The 16,213-nt window shown below is 49.8% G+C and overlaps 1 protein-coding gene across 4 annotated transcripts in view; it reads left to right on the top strand.

Annotated features, from left to right (window-relative positions):
• The first annotated feature begins 673 nt into the window (after positions 1 to 673).
• The window catches only part of CREB3L1 (cAMP responsive element binding protein 3 like 1), a 46,127-nt gene continuing 30,587 nt past the window's right edge, over positions 674 to 16,213 (top strand). For all 4 annotated transcript variants that reach the window (XM_075105510.1, XM_075105509.1, XM_075105508.1 and 1 more), the window contains exon 1: positions 674 to 878. In XM_075105510.1, coding sequence (XP_074961611.1) covers positions 771 to 878 — 108 coding nt within the window. In that variant the 5' untranslated portion in view covers positions 674 to 770. The remainder of the gene's footprint in view (positions 879 to 16,213) is intronic.

Genomic DNA, 16,213 nt, shown 5'->3' with positions numbered 1-16,213 from the left:
GACAGATTAATAAAACATCAGGGTGTGTTCAACAGGTTTATTATAAGTGGTTTTCTTGAGCATTGGTTGGAGTAAGGATCAGAGAGGACAGGGATCCATAATCCTATTCATCTGAAGCCATATAATCTTCCAGAAGCTCTTTAATGGTGTCCAACTCTTTAATTACAGAGCAGCCACATGGGCTGCTGCTGCTTACCTGCAAGCCCGTTGCAGAGAGCCAGGACGAGGAGATCTTCCCGCTTGCAGGGCTTGTGGGTCCCCTTCGGGCACCGACCCCTCGCAAGATCCCCTTCTCCCGGTTCTGCTCCCCTGGGGGATGCAGGGGGGCCACCGGAGAGACTCCCACCGCGTTTCTGCCGGTGGGGATAGCTGTGAAGGGAGGGTTTGTTCAGGTCATCGAACTGAAATGGCTCTGCCAGATATTGGCGTCACCCTGGGACCCCCTCCCCGGTCTTGCGGAGGATGTTACCGCCGCCGCGCTGCCTTAAGGGGGTGTCGGCGAGGGAAGTCCCGCCCCGGCGGCTCCCGGTGAGCGGGCGAGGGGCGTTCCGCGGCCGGCCGGGTCCCGCCCGGCCCCTCGGCAGCGGGGGCACTGACAGCCGCCCTGGACGGGCCGCCGGCTCGGTGCTCCCCTCCCCGGTAGGCGGCCCGCTCCCCCCGCCGCCCGCCCCATGGGCCGCCGCCGCCGGGGGGCGGGCGGGAGCGTTCCGCCGCTGTGAGCCCGGCCGGTGGAGCGCGGGGGGCGGCCGAGCCCCCGCTCCCCGGGCACCATGGACAGTATCCTGGAGCCTTTCCCCGCCGAGCGGCTCTTTCCAGCCGCTGGCACCGGTTTTCTCGACCTCGGCGACTTCAACGAGGCGGATTTCCTCAACAATGTGGTAAGGGACCGGCGGCAGTCCCCTGTGTCGTCCCCCCCCCGCCCTGGCTCTCGCCGCCCCTCCCCGCCGGGGCGGCCCTGGGAGGGCGGCCGCAGCCCCAGCAGCGGGGACGGGGGTCCCAGGGGCTGCGTGTGCCGGGGTCCTGCCCCCCAACGTGGAGTGTCCCCGGGGATGCTGGTACCGGGGTGCCCCCGCGCCGCACACAGCCAGCGCCGCGCCCCCCTGGGACCGGCCCCGGGGACCCCGCGGAGACCCCGTTGAGCACCCACAGTTTTTTTTTTCTTTTTTTCATTACAATGCGCTTTTTTTTTGAGCCGGGTGGCTGGGGGAGAAGCGTGCGGCCCCCGGCGGGGAGCGCACAACCTGCCGCGGCTCAGCGCCGGCGGGACCGGGGCACGGCCGGGCGCCGTCGGGAGACCCTCGGGCTCGGCACCTCCACTCTCGTTCGCTTGTAACTTTTCCTCAGAGCAGCATTTGGGAGATGAAGCATCTCCTGCTTGGCGTTAAGGCTGGGCTGATTTACTCTGGAGAGAAGGGTGAGAGTGACTTGGGAGGAAAATCCCTTGCCAGTCCCAAGAAACCAAAGGGGCATTGTTCACCTCTAGGGAAACCGCCCAGCCTCTCGGAGGAGTCCTCCGAGTCCTCCGTCCAGCAGCTCTCCCTCAGCAGCGCACACAGGCTCTTTGCTCTCCTGCCCAAGCTTTCTGTGGGAGTTTGTGCCGCGAATCCTGCAGCCTCCCTGCCAGGGAAGACACAGCCCTGAGGTGGCTTGAGGTGAGGGTGAGGGCATCGTCCGGCGCTGGGCAGTGGGCACTGCCTGCACTCGAGGCTCCACCAGCCCCTGAGCAGCTGCAGCCGTGGGACAGCGTGCTTGCCTCAGATGGAGAGGTTTTACCCACGGCTTGTTATGCCTTGTCACAATAGTGGCACCTCCTGTGTTCCCAGAGTAGCGCGGTGAGGGTCTCTGAGGACTGCCCTTGCAGTGGGAGCGGGGGAGATGCCAGCACCACGACACAGAAGCAGGGGACAGAGAAAGGAGGGCTGTAGCCGTTAAATGCCTGATGAATCCACTTCTGCTTTGCCACACAGAAGGTACCCAAAGCCTTTTGTGCTGCCTCTCCTGTGGAGAAGAAAGTGAGATGCAGAATTTACATATATAAGTGTCCCACACTCAGTGGGTAGAGGCACACCGGTCTGGGAACGAGATTATGCAGGCAGCCCCATCTCTTACAAATTTCACCAGCTCCTAATTTCCAAGATAATACCGTGCCTCAAGGGCTGACTCTGGCCGGGCTCTACAGGAGGCAGCAGAGTCCCTCTGGGCTCAGGCAGACCTTCCAATGTCTCGTCACCCCGAGACTGAGCGCTTGCTAGCGCTGTGAGGCCTTGCCTGCTCATATCTGAGAGACCAGTTGTTAGGAATCTTGTGCTTTCCATAATTCCATATACATCCAGCGTGGATGAAGCTGTGCTGATACCAAGTGCTTTATGCCAGGACCATTTATTCCCCTACCAAAGTAAAAATACTAGGTATTGGCACCAGCCCTTTTACCTAGGTGCAACAGGGGCTGTGGTCAGAAGTCAGGGAACCCCTAACCAATATATGTAGTACCTCTTTATGTCTTAAATACAACTGCCTGCAAGGAGACCCTGTGAAAAAGCAGCTTTTGTGTAAGAGTGCCATCTGGTGCCACCTGCCTGGACAGTGTGTTTAAAGTGTGCAGCAGCCTTGTGCAGGATGGCTCCGTCCTGCCTCATTTAAATGGCCTTTCTGCTTGGAAAGCTGCTTCTCCATGTCCTTGCCTTCACGTTAACTAGGTTGTGGTGACTCAGGCGTCATTGTGCTCAGCTTACAAGTAGAAAAAGAAATGCTTTTGTGGATTTTTTTTTTTCCCAGCTGCCAGCACCACAATCTTCTGCTGGAGTGCAGAGTCAAGCTGATACCTTCTCTTCCTGCAGATGATAAATATAAGAGATTCTGTAGCCACATCTCGCTAACCAAATTTGTTGGTGATACAAGAGCCAGAACACAATACACCACCCTCTTTGTTCTCACCCTGCATAACAACATGGGGGGAAGGAACATGCTTACATTTTCTTACTAAATCCAGCAAATCTCCTGGGATGTTGAGATGTGTTGAGGAGTTCTTTTTACAAAGAACTGTGCAAAGCATCACCGTGCACAATAGCTCACAAAGTTGCCAGTGCCTTTGCTTCAAAGATGGGCAAACTTTTCCAGATATTGTTCAGCAAGCATTTTTCTTAGGGCAGGCCAGGAATTTTGGCCATAAAATGCCAGTATGAAACTTTTCCTGAGGATGATTTCTTCTGTTCAGAAAGGAAGCCGAAAGAAAAGATGGATGAACCTTACTGCAGAAGCTGTGCTCCTTTGGGGCAAGAGTTACGTCTCTAAACTACTCTCCTTTCCTGAACCTTAGCACTCCTAATGAGTCATCTTGGTCTTTAAAAAAATGGTTCCCTGGATTGTTCATCTAAAGTTGTGACAAAGAAGTAATGGAGGAACATCTGTAGACGCATCCTCAAAAAGGTCTGTGTGCTTGAAACAGAAAAAAAAAAAAGAATTTGAATAAGTGTGGGAGTGCCATTCAGAAGGACCTCGACATGTGGGAGGAATGGGTCGCCAGAAACCTCATGAAATTCAGCAAGGCCAAATACCGTCTCCTGCCCATAGGATGGGTGGCTGACCCACCAGGGCTCGTGGAACAATGCTGTGTCCCAGTGGCAAAGGCTAGAAGCTACCAAGGAGGGCAGCAGCAGATAAACTGATGGGTGTGATTATCCCCCTTTTTTTGACAATCCTAAAACTGTGTCAGAAATACAATGTCTGGTTTTGGACTGCCTGGTACCAGAAAGATGTTGATAAATCTGAGTGCGTGGAGGGGAATGATCACTGAGATAGTTGGGGGCTGGAGCACCTCTCCTGTGAGGAGTGGCTGAGAGAGCTGGGCTCGCTCAGCTGGAGAAGAGGCAGATCCAGGGGGACCCAGCAGCCACCTGCCTGCACTGGTGAGGAAGCTACTGAGAAGATGGAGCCAGGCTCTTTACCTAAGTGCATGGCAGGAGGATGAGTGGTCATAAACTGGAACGGGGGGGGCTTAGACTGGGTATAACGAAACAATTTCTCATTGTGAGGTCAATTAAGAGGCTGCCAGAGACACTGTGGAAGCTCCTTCCTTGGAGGTTTCCGAGACCTATCTGGACAAAGCCCTGAGCAACCTGGTCTGCATTTAGTGTGAACCCTGCTCTGAGCAGAAGGTTGGATTAGAGACCTCCTGAGCCACCTCCCAACCTGCGTGAGTCTGGGATTATGTGATGAAGGTTTGTTTGTTTGTTTGTTTTTTAATATTAAGGAAGTGGTATCTGCTTCGTACTTGGAGGGGAAATCTCCAAGGGGCACAAAATGCTTCTTTTTACTTCACTTAGCTTCTGCTAACCAGACTTACATATGATGGCTACTAATAACATTATCAGTCTCCTTTTGCGCAGGAGGCCACCTACTGCTCTTGAACTTAGGCAACTTTGCTCATCTTTTTTCTGCCACAAGGACCCACCATAAATGAGGCTAATCCTTCATGTAGTCTCTGCTTATCAATTTCACCTGTCTGTCTCCTGCCTGGTCCAGCATTTCTGGTCACTCCTGCGAGCAGCCATCTATTCACTTCCAGTCTATTACAGCTGCACTCAGAGAGCTCTTACTTTCTCCCTCAGCCCTTATCAGTGCAGTGAAAATCTTCTAAAAGCCTTATCTTCTGAGTCAGATTCACCACTGTGCTTCGCTGGGTTTGTGACACACTGCTGTCAGAATGAAGCCAGACTTAACCAGCAAAACAGGAGGCATGTGTTTCTTTTTAACCCAGTACCCCAGTGGGTCTGTTTCTTCACTATGTTTCTGTATTTTATGGTGTGAAAAAAATGCCTTCAAAGATTACTTTGGATGTTCGTGTAAACACAGCTCCATTTTTACTTTATGCTTTTCAAAGCATATTCTGTACCTCCTTCAAAAGGCAGACATCAAGGCAAAAAGAAAATAGCCTATATGCTGGTCGAGGCCTCTGCTATTAGAAGATGCAAAATGGCAATTCAGGCTGTCTCAGTAGTGCTGACACGGGTCCTCTGGGGAATGCACGGTAACACACTCTTTCACTGTGTGATCCTATATGCCTGGGCAAGGGGACAAGCGGCATCTTCTGGAGCCAGCAGAATGGGAGAACAACTGCTTGTCCCTGTGGGTTGCTCCTTGAGTGCAAACTAACTTTTTTGCCTACCGTGTGCTTTTTCCTATAATATTGTCCCAGCCTGAAGAAAGGAGGGAAGTAGCAGGACTGTATGTAGCGAGCAGGCTGGTGCAATGTCTAGGGGCAGCTTTCCCTGAAGATAAAGAGAGGCTATTCACCATGGATGACCGTTGCTCTCGCAAGAGGCCTGTACACCCTTCTATTCCTCTTATGCCTACTACAGGGACATAAATAGCACTTAAGTGGTGCTTAGGTCTTGGACTGATCTTTGGTCTGAGTGAGCTTCATGATGTGTAAGCTCTCTCCCACCATCTCCGCACACAGTGACAATGAAGACCTCAGGCAGATTTGGTCATCCACTTCTCACCCCCTCCAGCTGCTAGAGAGGAGAGCTCTGCTGTAGTGGGAGGCTGGGTCCCTGGGACTGGTGGTAGTCACTTGTGGGGACACACGCAGAAAGCATTTTAGCCCTCTATTCCCATGCCTGGTAAGGTCAGTTACACATCCCTGGTTAGTCAGCCAAATACTGGGCAAGGCAAGACTTTTTTCTTTGAATTTCACTTGGAACTTGCCAGTCAGAGATTCATGGAGTATCTGGGGCCATCAGACCTGGCCTGATGCAAAAGAATCCTAAAATAATAGTTATTAGATCTTCCTATTCCATGACTCTCTTTGGATCCATCTTGTGGTTCCTCCACTTCACATCCATGCTGCTCCTCATCACCTCATAGCAGGACTTAACACCTGCAGAATTGTTAGCAGCAGGATGAAACCAGAGCTGAACACAGCAGTTCATGGGTCTCTGAGCCTACGGCACCATCACCTCTCTGAGCCTTACAGGGTCATCACCAGGAAACACATTTCCATTTTGGTGACGAAGAGGGGAGAGACTTGAACTTCCTTTGGAAGACTTTCTCCACAGAGACTGAGGATCATTCATGTGTCCCTCCTAGCTGCCAAGAAAGTGATAAACATTTGGGATACTCTTCCTAAATACAAACCTTCATCTGTTGGAAAACTGCCTGCATGTGCTGGGGACCCACTGGCCTAAACACTCATCTCAGCCAAAATGGGAGAACCCTTTAATGCGCTGGTAGGCCGGAGCTAGAGGAGAGGTTGCAACTCAGAGCAGGAGTGCAGGAAGGCATTTGTCCAAAACAGAGTTAAGCAGAGAAGGCAGAGCCATCGTCATTGTGGGGAGCAGCAGTAAGGACTTCGGTGAAGTGCTTGCAGAGTAAACAAAGGGAGGGTTTGGCAGGGGGTGGAAGAACATCTGTGTATACAGTCCACTCCCACTGAGAGAGGGTGTCAGCAGCACCATCTGGGAGATGCTGGAGTCACATACAGCTCGGGTCATGTCTGCCAGCTGATCCCCATCCCCTCCGGCATAAGGCATTCAATGCCACCACCACTTTCAGAGAGGAGAAAACCTAGGGGGTCTCATCTCTAGAGACCAGACTGTAGGAAGCTTCTGAGACTGTTCCATTGGACCTCCTCCTGTTACGGGTGCCTACGCATGGTGTCTGGTGGCTTCTGAGTCCCATGACAAGTGTTGGGTTCATTGATGCAAAGCACCTTCTGCTGCCCATCCAGGGCTGCACTGGTACCATCCAGCACTGCGTGGTCTCATCCGGCACTGTGCTGGTCCCATCTGGTGCTGCGTTGTTCTCCCTGAAGCCTGGAATGGAGCTGTCTCTGGTAGAGAGAGGAATTTGGAAAGAGTGTTTTTTCTGAAGCAGCCTCTTAAAGTGAAATTTTAGAAGTAGTGATTTCATAGTGACAGATGCAGCCCTGATACTCAAATTGTGGCCAGGCTGACACCTCTGTGATGTACTCCTGTGTTTCCTCTGAGAACAGTCTACTCCTGTGCTTGCTCCTTTTTTCTTAGCACTCCCCTGTAGGTTTTCAGACTGTAGTATTCAATTAGCATTTAGTGTATTACTTATTTCCTACTTAAAAAACTCTCAGTGCTAAAGGAAGTGAATGAAAACACTTCACTCTCTGGAGTTGTCTCTGTGACAACCATGTGGCAGGTCCTCTTCTCATCACCACAGGTAGGATTGTGCTCAATATGAAGATTTGATTCTCAAGACTGACTTGTACCAGTGCATTTTAGGGAAGGGATGAGTCAGCCCTCTAAAGCCTGTGCATCCTTGTCCTGTTGCGGACAGTCCACTGCATGAAACCAAATGGGATGCAAAAGCCAGTTGGTGACAGTTATAGGGAAACAGGTAGGGCACCAGGGCTGAAGTGAACCATTACAGCTCCACTAAGAGATGGCCAAGAGCTGTCTCTTGGTCTGATTTGGCTGGGAGATTTACCAGGGAAATTCCAAGTCTGTGTCACAAGGTCAAATGCAGTCACCGATGCTTCACAGGCAACCCTGTGGCCAGCATTGTTCTTTCAGGAGAGGTCTCCATTGAAAGAGCCAAGTATGTTAGTCCTCACTTCCAGGGCAATCTCAGATTACTATATCCCAGTGATCCCAGCTTTCTTCTGGGGACTGCATTTATCCTCCTTTACACATCTGAACTGCTGGGATTTCCTGTCTCCACATGGCAGGTGAGAAGTGAGAGGAAGGGTAGAACCAAAGCTGTGTTTTTTGACTGACCTCCATGCTAGCACTGTGGCTGTCCAGCTGCAGCTGGTGACTTCTGAGCATGCAACTTTAATGTAATTCAGTATCCTCTGGCTGAAATCATCAATTGTGTTTTCAGCCTGGCAATAGGACAGGCTGGGTGTTTGCATGGAGCCCTTTTCTTACTCTTTCCTGTCTTTGGAGCTCAACTTGTGTTGTGAGTTGTTAGGCGTTTTCTTGGGTTGACGCCTGCATGTTTTGCATCAACCCTCAGAGCAGAAATAGCTGAAAGGTTGTGAGGAGCTGAGGGCATGGCCAGAGTGGCAGGGGACTGCAGGTAGCATGCTGAAAGGCAAGCTGTGTCTTTCAACCCAGTTGCTCCCCACATGTCTGCCATGCAGTGTTTACATCTGTCTAACTTATTCCCAGCTGCTCAAGAAAACAATTTTTTTTTGCTTCTGTTTTCCTGTAGGGTCACATCATTTAAGGTTTTCCTTGCCTGTAGTCTCCTGAGCCAACGTGAACACCCCAGCCTTCCCCTCTCAGCCATCCCTTTCTGACTTCTTTACCTACCTTCTCTTCTATTTCTTTGCATTTCTCCTTTTACTCCAGTTTTCTTAAATCTCTCCAGGGCTGTCTGCCTTTGAAATCATGTGGAGCTGCTCTGGTCTGGTCAGTGTCCAAGTGATAGATACTTGACACTGATCTTGACACATTGTTCTGCCAGAAAAAGGTCTCCTGAAGGTTGGAACTGTAGATATCCACACTCTTTTTCACTTCTTTCTTTCTCTTCCTATTTTATTTTCTCACTTTCTAAGACTGCAGAAATCCCTCATACAGGATGGAAGCAATGTGCAGGGCTATTCTCCATGAAACTAGCATGTAATTTAAACCAGTGCTGGGGTAATTAGTACCATCTTTAGGGCTCAAAGGTGATGGCTTATGTGAGGTCATTCATTATGATCACTGTCCAGCCTGTTCCAGAGGAAAGTCATTCTTGACTACCTCAGCAAAATTGCTTTTGGCTTCTTTACACTGTGACTTTGTCTTGATTAGGAAAAATGTTCGTTCAGGTCAGTCTGGCTGACCCGATTAGCAAAGCCTGCTCAAAACACAGTTAACATTTTTCCTAGAATAGATGCAACGTAACGCATTCAGCTCAGCGATCTGTGTCAGGAGTTCCCCTGCAACAGAATGTCAGGGCTCCCCTGGGAGGAACCTGGCAGCCAAGGCTGGAGGAGAAATACAGCTTGGGCCTGACACCAAGCACATTACACAGGAGGGAGCTGGATACAACATTAGTTTTGGACGCTCATATTGGATTGTCAGCATCCCTCCTGCAGGTGAGCTTCCTTAGACCGATGCCCAAAGAACTCCCCACCACAGTGTCATAGGGACACCGGCTTCTCCTCCCGATGCTATGGCATGTCCATGTGGGAGCACTGCAGCTCAAGAATAACACATCTCTGCTGGCTGAGGCACAGAGGGTCTGCCTTGCAAACCTGCTCCTGGCTCTGCAGTATTTGCAGCCCTCCCTCTCCTGGGACGAGAGCTTTTCCCTCCAGAAGGGATAGCTGAGGCAGTGGGAGACTAGGGTGAATGAGAGGACCCAGGACCAGAGACTCGATAGTTAATTGTTGCTTGTCAGAGCAGCTCAATGTTAAATGAGTCATGTAAATTCATGACAGTTGAAGGAAGGAGCTGGGCAGGTGCTTTTGGCTGAGCTCACTGCTGCCCCAGGGGAGGGACTGCAAGCCAGGCAGCTCAGGGAGGAGGAAACCAGCTCTGACATTTGTAAAGACTGTTGATGGAAGGTTTCTTTCAAAGCCTTTTCAGTCTTTCGATCTGAGAGCTCTTTGCCCAGGGAGTGCTGGAAATCTGGCTCTTCTTTCCAAGCAAATGTGGCAGTCTCCGAGTGTTGATGAGGTGCTGTTGAGCCACAAATATTGAATTGCCAATTGAATGATGTTGGGTTTGGTTTTGTCGTGTTTTTATTCTCTTTATGGACAGCGGTGCAGTGAAGTTGTCGGCAATGGGAGAACTGTATTTTAGTCCCAGCTCTGCCAGTTACTCTGCGTGAGATCTTCAGGGTGTCACTTGCGGCGATGCAGCTTTGCCATCTATAAAATAGTGTGCATCCTTATTCTTACTGCCATGGGGCAGTGCCATCAATGGGTGAAGCAGGTTAATGAAAAGTTAGAGTTGGGTGGGGTTTTGCTAGTAGACACCTGCCAGGAAGGGTCTATAGGAGCTATTACTTTGCTTCCCCAGTTAGAGCCAATTTGAATTACTTTGCAGCTAGAGATGATATTTGCAACTTCATCAGTTTGCCAGGTCCATTCTCCACTGATGTCCCAGCTATCCTTTGCTACTCTCCTGCTCATGACCCTTGGGGACCGCACGTGTCTGATTCTGACCTCAGATACTTCAAGCTAATCCAGAGTAATCTTTCTGTGTCAGTCTGAATGACTGCGTTGGTCAGCATCAGGATTCAAACTGAAGTACTTGGACCATGCTGTTTCTGGCCTGACCTCTTTGGGCCTTTCTGAAAACCAAACAATTTGCGCTTTATAAATGCAGTGAATGGGCTGTACTCATACCTCATCCTCCACTGCACAACCAGATGCTGGCTCAGTCGCAAACCCTGGTTTGCAGGGGTTTGGTGCAACTTGCTGAGAGCACCCTGTTACATTTCTGCCCGAAATTGCTGCGTGGTCAGGGCTGCACTGAGTTCCCAAGCTCCCAAGGTATGTCTCATCTGGTTTATATCTGAGAAGGAGGTAACAAGCTGGAAGTACCAGAGTGCCGTGGCTTTATCAGTCCCCTCGCAGGGCATTCAAGGATCAGGAGACCCTTCTGCTGCTCAGCACAAGGTTTTGTGCTTTGCCTTTCTTCTTTGGAGGTGCATTTTGCCCACAGTAAGTCTGCCTGACCTGTTGTATTTAGGATCGCCATTGTCTACTGGGAAGAGCGATGCAAAGGCTGCTTTCCCGTTCTCTGATGCCATTCCTGCTCTTCAGGATTTGTCAAATATGGTCGGCAGCAGTCCAGCAGCTGGATTAGCATTAAAAGCATTAAATAATAAGCAAATGGCCTGCAGCCCTTTTTCAGGCTCAGCAAAGCACACACCTTTCATTCTTTTCTTACATGTCTACGAGCCCTGTTTTTATCACACAGGGAGAAAACTGAGCTTTGGTTAATGCTGGGGGCAGAACGGAGGGTGCTGCACTCCTTTCTTTGTCACAAATTAGTACCAGGGTGGCAGCCAGAGGCTGCTATCTGTGAGACCAAAACTGTTTTCTCCCTCCCCCTGTAACTGCAGCCACGGCAAGCAGTCAGTGGCAGCTGTGAGCAGCTGTGGTGAGCTGCAGCAGAGCAGGAGCAATGCTCATTTCTTAATTTTCCTGCATACTTCAGGCTCCAGGGGAGGTGCCCTGGCAACCTCCTCCTTTGTAGCCAGGGGCTACAAAGCCAGGTGAGATGAAGGCATACATTACTATGTCAACCCCAGCAGCTATGCAGTGTGGATGAGGTTACCCAGCAGCCTTGATACCTACGTGTAAGTGCCAGAGACCAGTGTCCAGACTAGTGTCCCATCCACTGGTCTCAGATGGAGTTCTGATATTCAATTAAATTTGCTTATGTAGAGACACCAGAGGATTTATTGATTTATTCTGGGAAAGGGAAGAGGGAAGAAGGCCAGGAGCGATGGAGAATAGGGAAAGAAAGAGGAAAGAAAAAGCAAAGACAAGAGAGAGGTAGCTATGCAGTTAGCATTCCTGGGCCATCTGGACCTGTTGGCATGGCCCCAGCTGGACAGGCTCACAGGTTTATCCACAGCATGATGTAATCTCCATTGTCCAGTGTTTGATTTTTCTCCTTGTGCTGGATGGCCTCATATCTGGTGCATGTCTGGAGCGGGCATTTTGATTTCCTGTTGCTATTTGTGGACTTTTCCTGGCCGATCCTCAGGAGCAGCTCAGGCAGTTTGCATTCCTCAAGCTGAAGAAGCAATGCCACTCTGCCGGTGCGGAGCAGAGGCCAGACGTGGCCAGCCTGCCAGCCAGGGAGGGGTAGCCCTGCATGGGGACCAGCTGTGGCTTGCACTGTGCCATGGCTGGAGAGAGGGTGACACCTCTGCCTGGTGTCTGGGCCACTGCAGCTGAGCTCAGGAGTCAGCCTTCAACACCAGCACTGAGAGGGCTGGTGAGACCCCCTTTCTTGGCTACTTGTGGGCTTCCCTGCCCTGATGGGTCTTGCAGCAGAATGGGAAGAAGGTGAATTTTATTTGGCCCAAAACCTGTTCGTCCTTTTGGTAGAAGTGAGTAAAAAGCAACTGATGATCTCAGTCCCTCTCTTTTGCTAACGCCAGCACTGGGGAGCACCAGGGATCTCAGCTGCCCTGTGAAGCAGGTGGGCTTCCCAGCACATGGGAAGGGGAACTGGGGAAGACGTGATCTGATGCTGCCAAGTGCCCACCCTTGTTAGGGGAAGGCCTGTGATCTTCCCTCCATAGCTCAGTGCCATTTCCAGGAGGCAGTGTAGTCTAATGGGAAGGATTCAGGCTTGCGTTTTCCCTCCAAGGTCTGTGGGAGAAAGACATGCCTCACCAAGACCAGCCACCTCTTTTTTCTTGAGTCCTTCCCAGCACATGAAATCAGGAGGGTTTGCACATCCGCCTCCATAAAAGCACACTATTTGGACGTCTTTAAGTTAAAGGAGCCACACAGGAGCAAAGTGGTCTTCCTCGCTACACAAATTCAGTGTGTGGAAGAGCAAACAGGAGAGCTATAGGTCGCCTCCTGCCTTCAGAAACAGAGCAACTCCCACCCTCCCGCATGGCTGGAAAGGTCTGAGATGCCCAGAGAATGAAGATAAGACTTCTCTACAGCGTACCACTGCTGCAAGCAAACCTCAAATCCAGCAATACGAGGGGCCTGCTTCAGAGTGTGCTGTCCTCCGCTCTGACTCAAGAGATGTGGGTAGCTGTGTGATGAGCCATTAGGCAACGATTTGATGTGAGCACACAGAACTCCCTCCCTCACAATGTCTTATCCTGCCTACATACCTTGCTTAGCTTTGTTTCTTCCAGGGGCTTGGAAATGGGGAAGTTGAGCACAGTGACCCCTAGGGAGCAAAAATTTTCTTCAGCAGATAATCCTACTGTCTGATTCAGAAGTTGTCCTGGTTGCACCCGGAGGGAGCAGGGCTCTGCTTTCATAATGTCCCAGGGATGGCCTGTTCACCAGGGATGGACTCACTGGAACCACAGAGCAGAGCTTCTCCACCCAACTGAGCTCTGCTGATTGAGAGAGTAGCTGAGGAAAACGATGGCTTCTTTATAAACTGACTGGCAAAACTGTTGCATCTCTCCTGGGAGTGGGCCAGGGATTCTGAGTCACTGCTTAAGTGGGTTGCAGCCAAGGTAGTCTTACCCAAGACACTAAGCGAGAGAGGAGAGATCCACACAGGAGTGCCAGCAAAAAAAGAAATAGTCATTACCATAATTAATAATAATATAATGATGAAAAGATTCAGAAACGCACTGCCCACTCCAAAAATAAAGTTTAAGGACAATTCAAATGCTGTACAGAAAAGAGAAGAGAGGAAAGAGTCGAGAAAGACCGCCAAAGCCTGCATGTCAGCTGCAATGCAAGGAGTCCCGTCCAGCTGGCCTGGGTTCAAAGAGCTCCTATTGTCCAACAGCATTTCCAAGACACCATTCAAAACTTTCAGAAAATGAACCTAAGATGCAGGGTGAGATTTATCACAAAATAAAGGCAAGCCAGATGTGTGCACCCTTTCGGAGAAAGGAGACAGGAGGGAGGTGATGGAGGAGTGAAGCAGGGAACACCCAGGAAGCAGAGGCATGAGGGAAGAGAGTGGCAAGAGAAGGTCTGCTGCTGTGAGCATCCAGACAGGAACAGGGGCTGGGTGCGTCTATGCTGGGGCACACGCTGGGCACTTGGGAAGGATTTAATATATAAGAAGAACTCCATACTTAGGAAAAGTCACTTGGCATCAGGATTAAGGAACAGAAGGGGAAGGTCTCACTGATGCTTCTTCTCTTTTCTTGCATGTAACACCATGATAGGTACTAAGAGGTTATTGTTGCTCTGGTCCTGGATTATATATCTGCATAATAAGGCCATGACTGAAAGGATGCCCAGAAGCCAAACCACTGCAGATTTTATCTTGATTTTCTAGGGCTCGCAGAACCTTCATTATTGCTTTGCAGCCCTGGCCACCATGGCAAGGCTGTAACTTTTTTGCCACAGGTATCACTCATTTCCACCTGTGATGTGATTATATGAAAACCTAGCATTTAATTATACAGAAAGATAATTTAATCTTTGAATCTGTTACTAATGTGGTATTACATGACCACAACCTGCCATCATTAAATAAGTCCTCAAGTTTCCCCTGCCTGCAGGGAGACCAGTGTTGTTTCTGCTATCTGCAGAATCAGCTGGTACGGTGGCCATGCTCTAAGAGGTCAGAAAGACCTCTGGTAGTAAGGACTTGTTCATCTAAGAGCAAAAACCCTGAGAAAACACTTTGGAGGCTTAAGAAAGAGTCCCTCTTTGCAATGACTCATATGTTTGGTGACTGTAGTTAGCTTCTACAACAGTTTTTTTTTTTAGACGGGTGGATTTATCTGAAGCTTTTAAACCATGATGAGATGTTGCTTTCTGTGAAGCTCAGTTGCAGTTGATGAGTTTGAAGCAGGAGGCATGAACATAGCTCCTGCACTCAGCTATGTAAGGAACTGTATTTGATTACCAGACCGGTTCCTCCAGGCCCTAAAACCCATGAAGCCATCCATCATCTCCTTGTGCTGCTCCAGGGATGTCCAGAGAATGGATTTCCCAATCCACCAGTTTCTGCAGATGCCCCTCTGATGCTGGGGTGCAGATGCCTGCTCCATCTCAGACACAGGAGCTTTCAGGGCAGGTTTCCAGGGCATAATAGGTTTCCTGTCTTGAAAGGAACATGGGATCTTTTCTTCCCAGAAGTTTCTGACTTGAGCACACAATCCCAGGCATTGTCACATGTCTACTTCTTTTCACCAGCTACAGGGTACTTGGCTGCTGGGCCTTGTTGTGGAGAAGGTGGCTTGGAGAGGGGATAGCTGGAGAGCCAGGAAAGGGTTTGTGCAGGCTGCCTTTCTCCTTCAACCTTGCTTTTCATCCTGTGTTTGAAGTGACTGCATTATCTCTGACAAGTTAGACCTCCATCCTCACCCTTGGAAACGAAGGGCTTTGACCCTTTGTTCACCAACATCACACCTTCCTTCTCCCCCAGGATGGCGTTAATCCAGGCTGCCCCCTAGTGACCAATGGTCTGAGAGGTGTTAATGCCCTTCGTGGGCTAGGAAGGCTTTTCTCATTCTCCAGAGACTCTGGCTTCTGCAGCTCCACCGCGGAGGTGAAAATAATACCCTCAGCATTGGAGCTGAAGTTTAATTTCCTATCTGCTGCTCAGGGCACAGATTTTCCACTGGGATATTGGCAGCAGGTCAGAAATCTGCATTCCAAGCTGAATTGCTTTGCAAACAGTCCTGGTGCAGGACCCTATTCATTCTGCTGGTTGTAAAACCCAGCTCTTGCCCAGCCCAGCCACTGAAGAGAGTCACAGCTCTTGCTCTCAGGATTTTGGGTGAAAATCCCTCACATCCTTGAGTTACAAATCAGCTGGTCCAGACTTAGTTGCTCTGTAATTGCCCTTTACAAAAGCCCAAGGAATGAAAGCCACCAGTAATGTTTGGTATTAGCTGCATGCCTCAGCTTTTGGACTTGAACAGAGTACAGCTATCTTCCTCTTCCAAGGCCTGCTTTTCTTTATGGGTCTCCAGGGACCTGCCAGGGGACAAAATGTGAATTATCTCCAATTTTGCTCTCTGAGCACTAAAGAGAAACAGTTTCAATGAGACAAATGAAGCTGATTGTAAAGATAATACAGACCTTTACTCCCTCTCTGGTTATCTCCCAAAGCAGATTTCCTCTATCTCCCAGGGCACCTTTCTCATTGCTTAGACTGCCTTTCTTGCAAGATGCAGAAAAAAAGGCCCATAATGGCATGTGGGTAACAAGTTGTGTAAAGGCAGAAATCTGCCAACTCTGGTGGCCTCAGCCCAGCATTGGGCAGGGCCAGAAGCTTCCAAGAAAGATGGAAGAAGTGGTGGAGTGGCGTTTATTCCAGTTTATTTTGGTTATTGAATAAACTTCTCTATCCTACTGACTGGCAATTGGCTTGAGAAGTTGCACCTCTTTATTTTTAATTGTATTTAACTGTATCTCACATCTTTCAGGGATAATGTGAGCTCGGCTTCACTGCAGCATGGCAGTATAGTTCACATAATGCAGAGTAAAGCAGCATTTTATTTCATTTGCCCTGCTTGCTGCCTTTTGTTGCACCATGTTTCCCTCTCCATCATGCAGAATTTTTCCCTAAACTGTCCAGGCAGATGTGCCACACAGAATTAAATCCATGTGGGCTCT

The sequence above is a fragment of the Phalacrocorax aristotelis genome, chromosome 10 (assembly GCF_949628215.1).
Source record: "Phalacrocorax aristotelis chromosome 10, bGulAri2.1, whole genome shotgun sequence".
Lineage (NCBI taxonomy): Eukaryota > Metazoa > Chordata > Aves > Suliformes > Phalacrocoracidae > Phalacrocorax > Phalacrocorax aristotelis.
The sequence above is the reverse complement of the archived record's forward strand: the minus strand, read 5'-3'. Positions and strand labels throughout refer to the sequence as shown.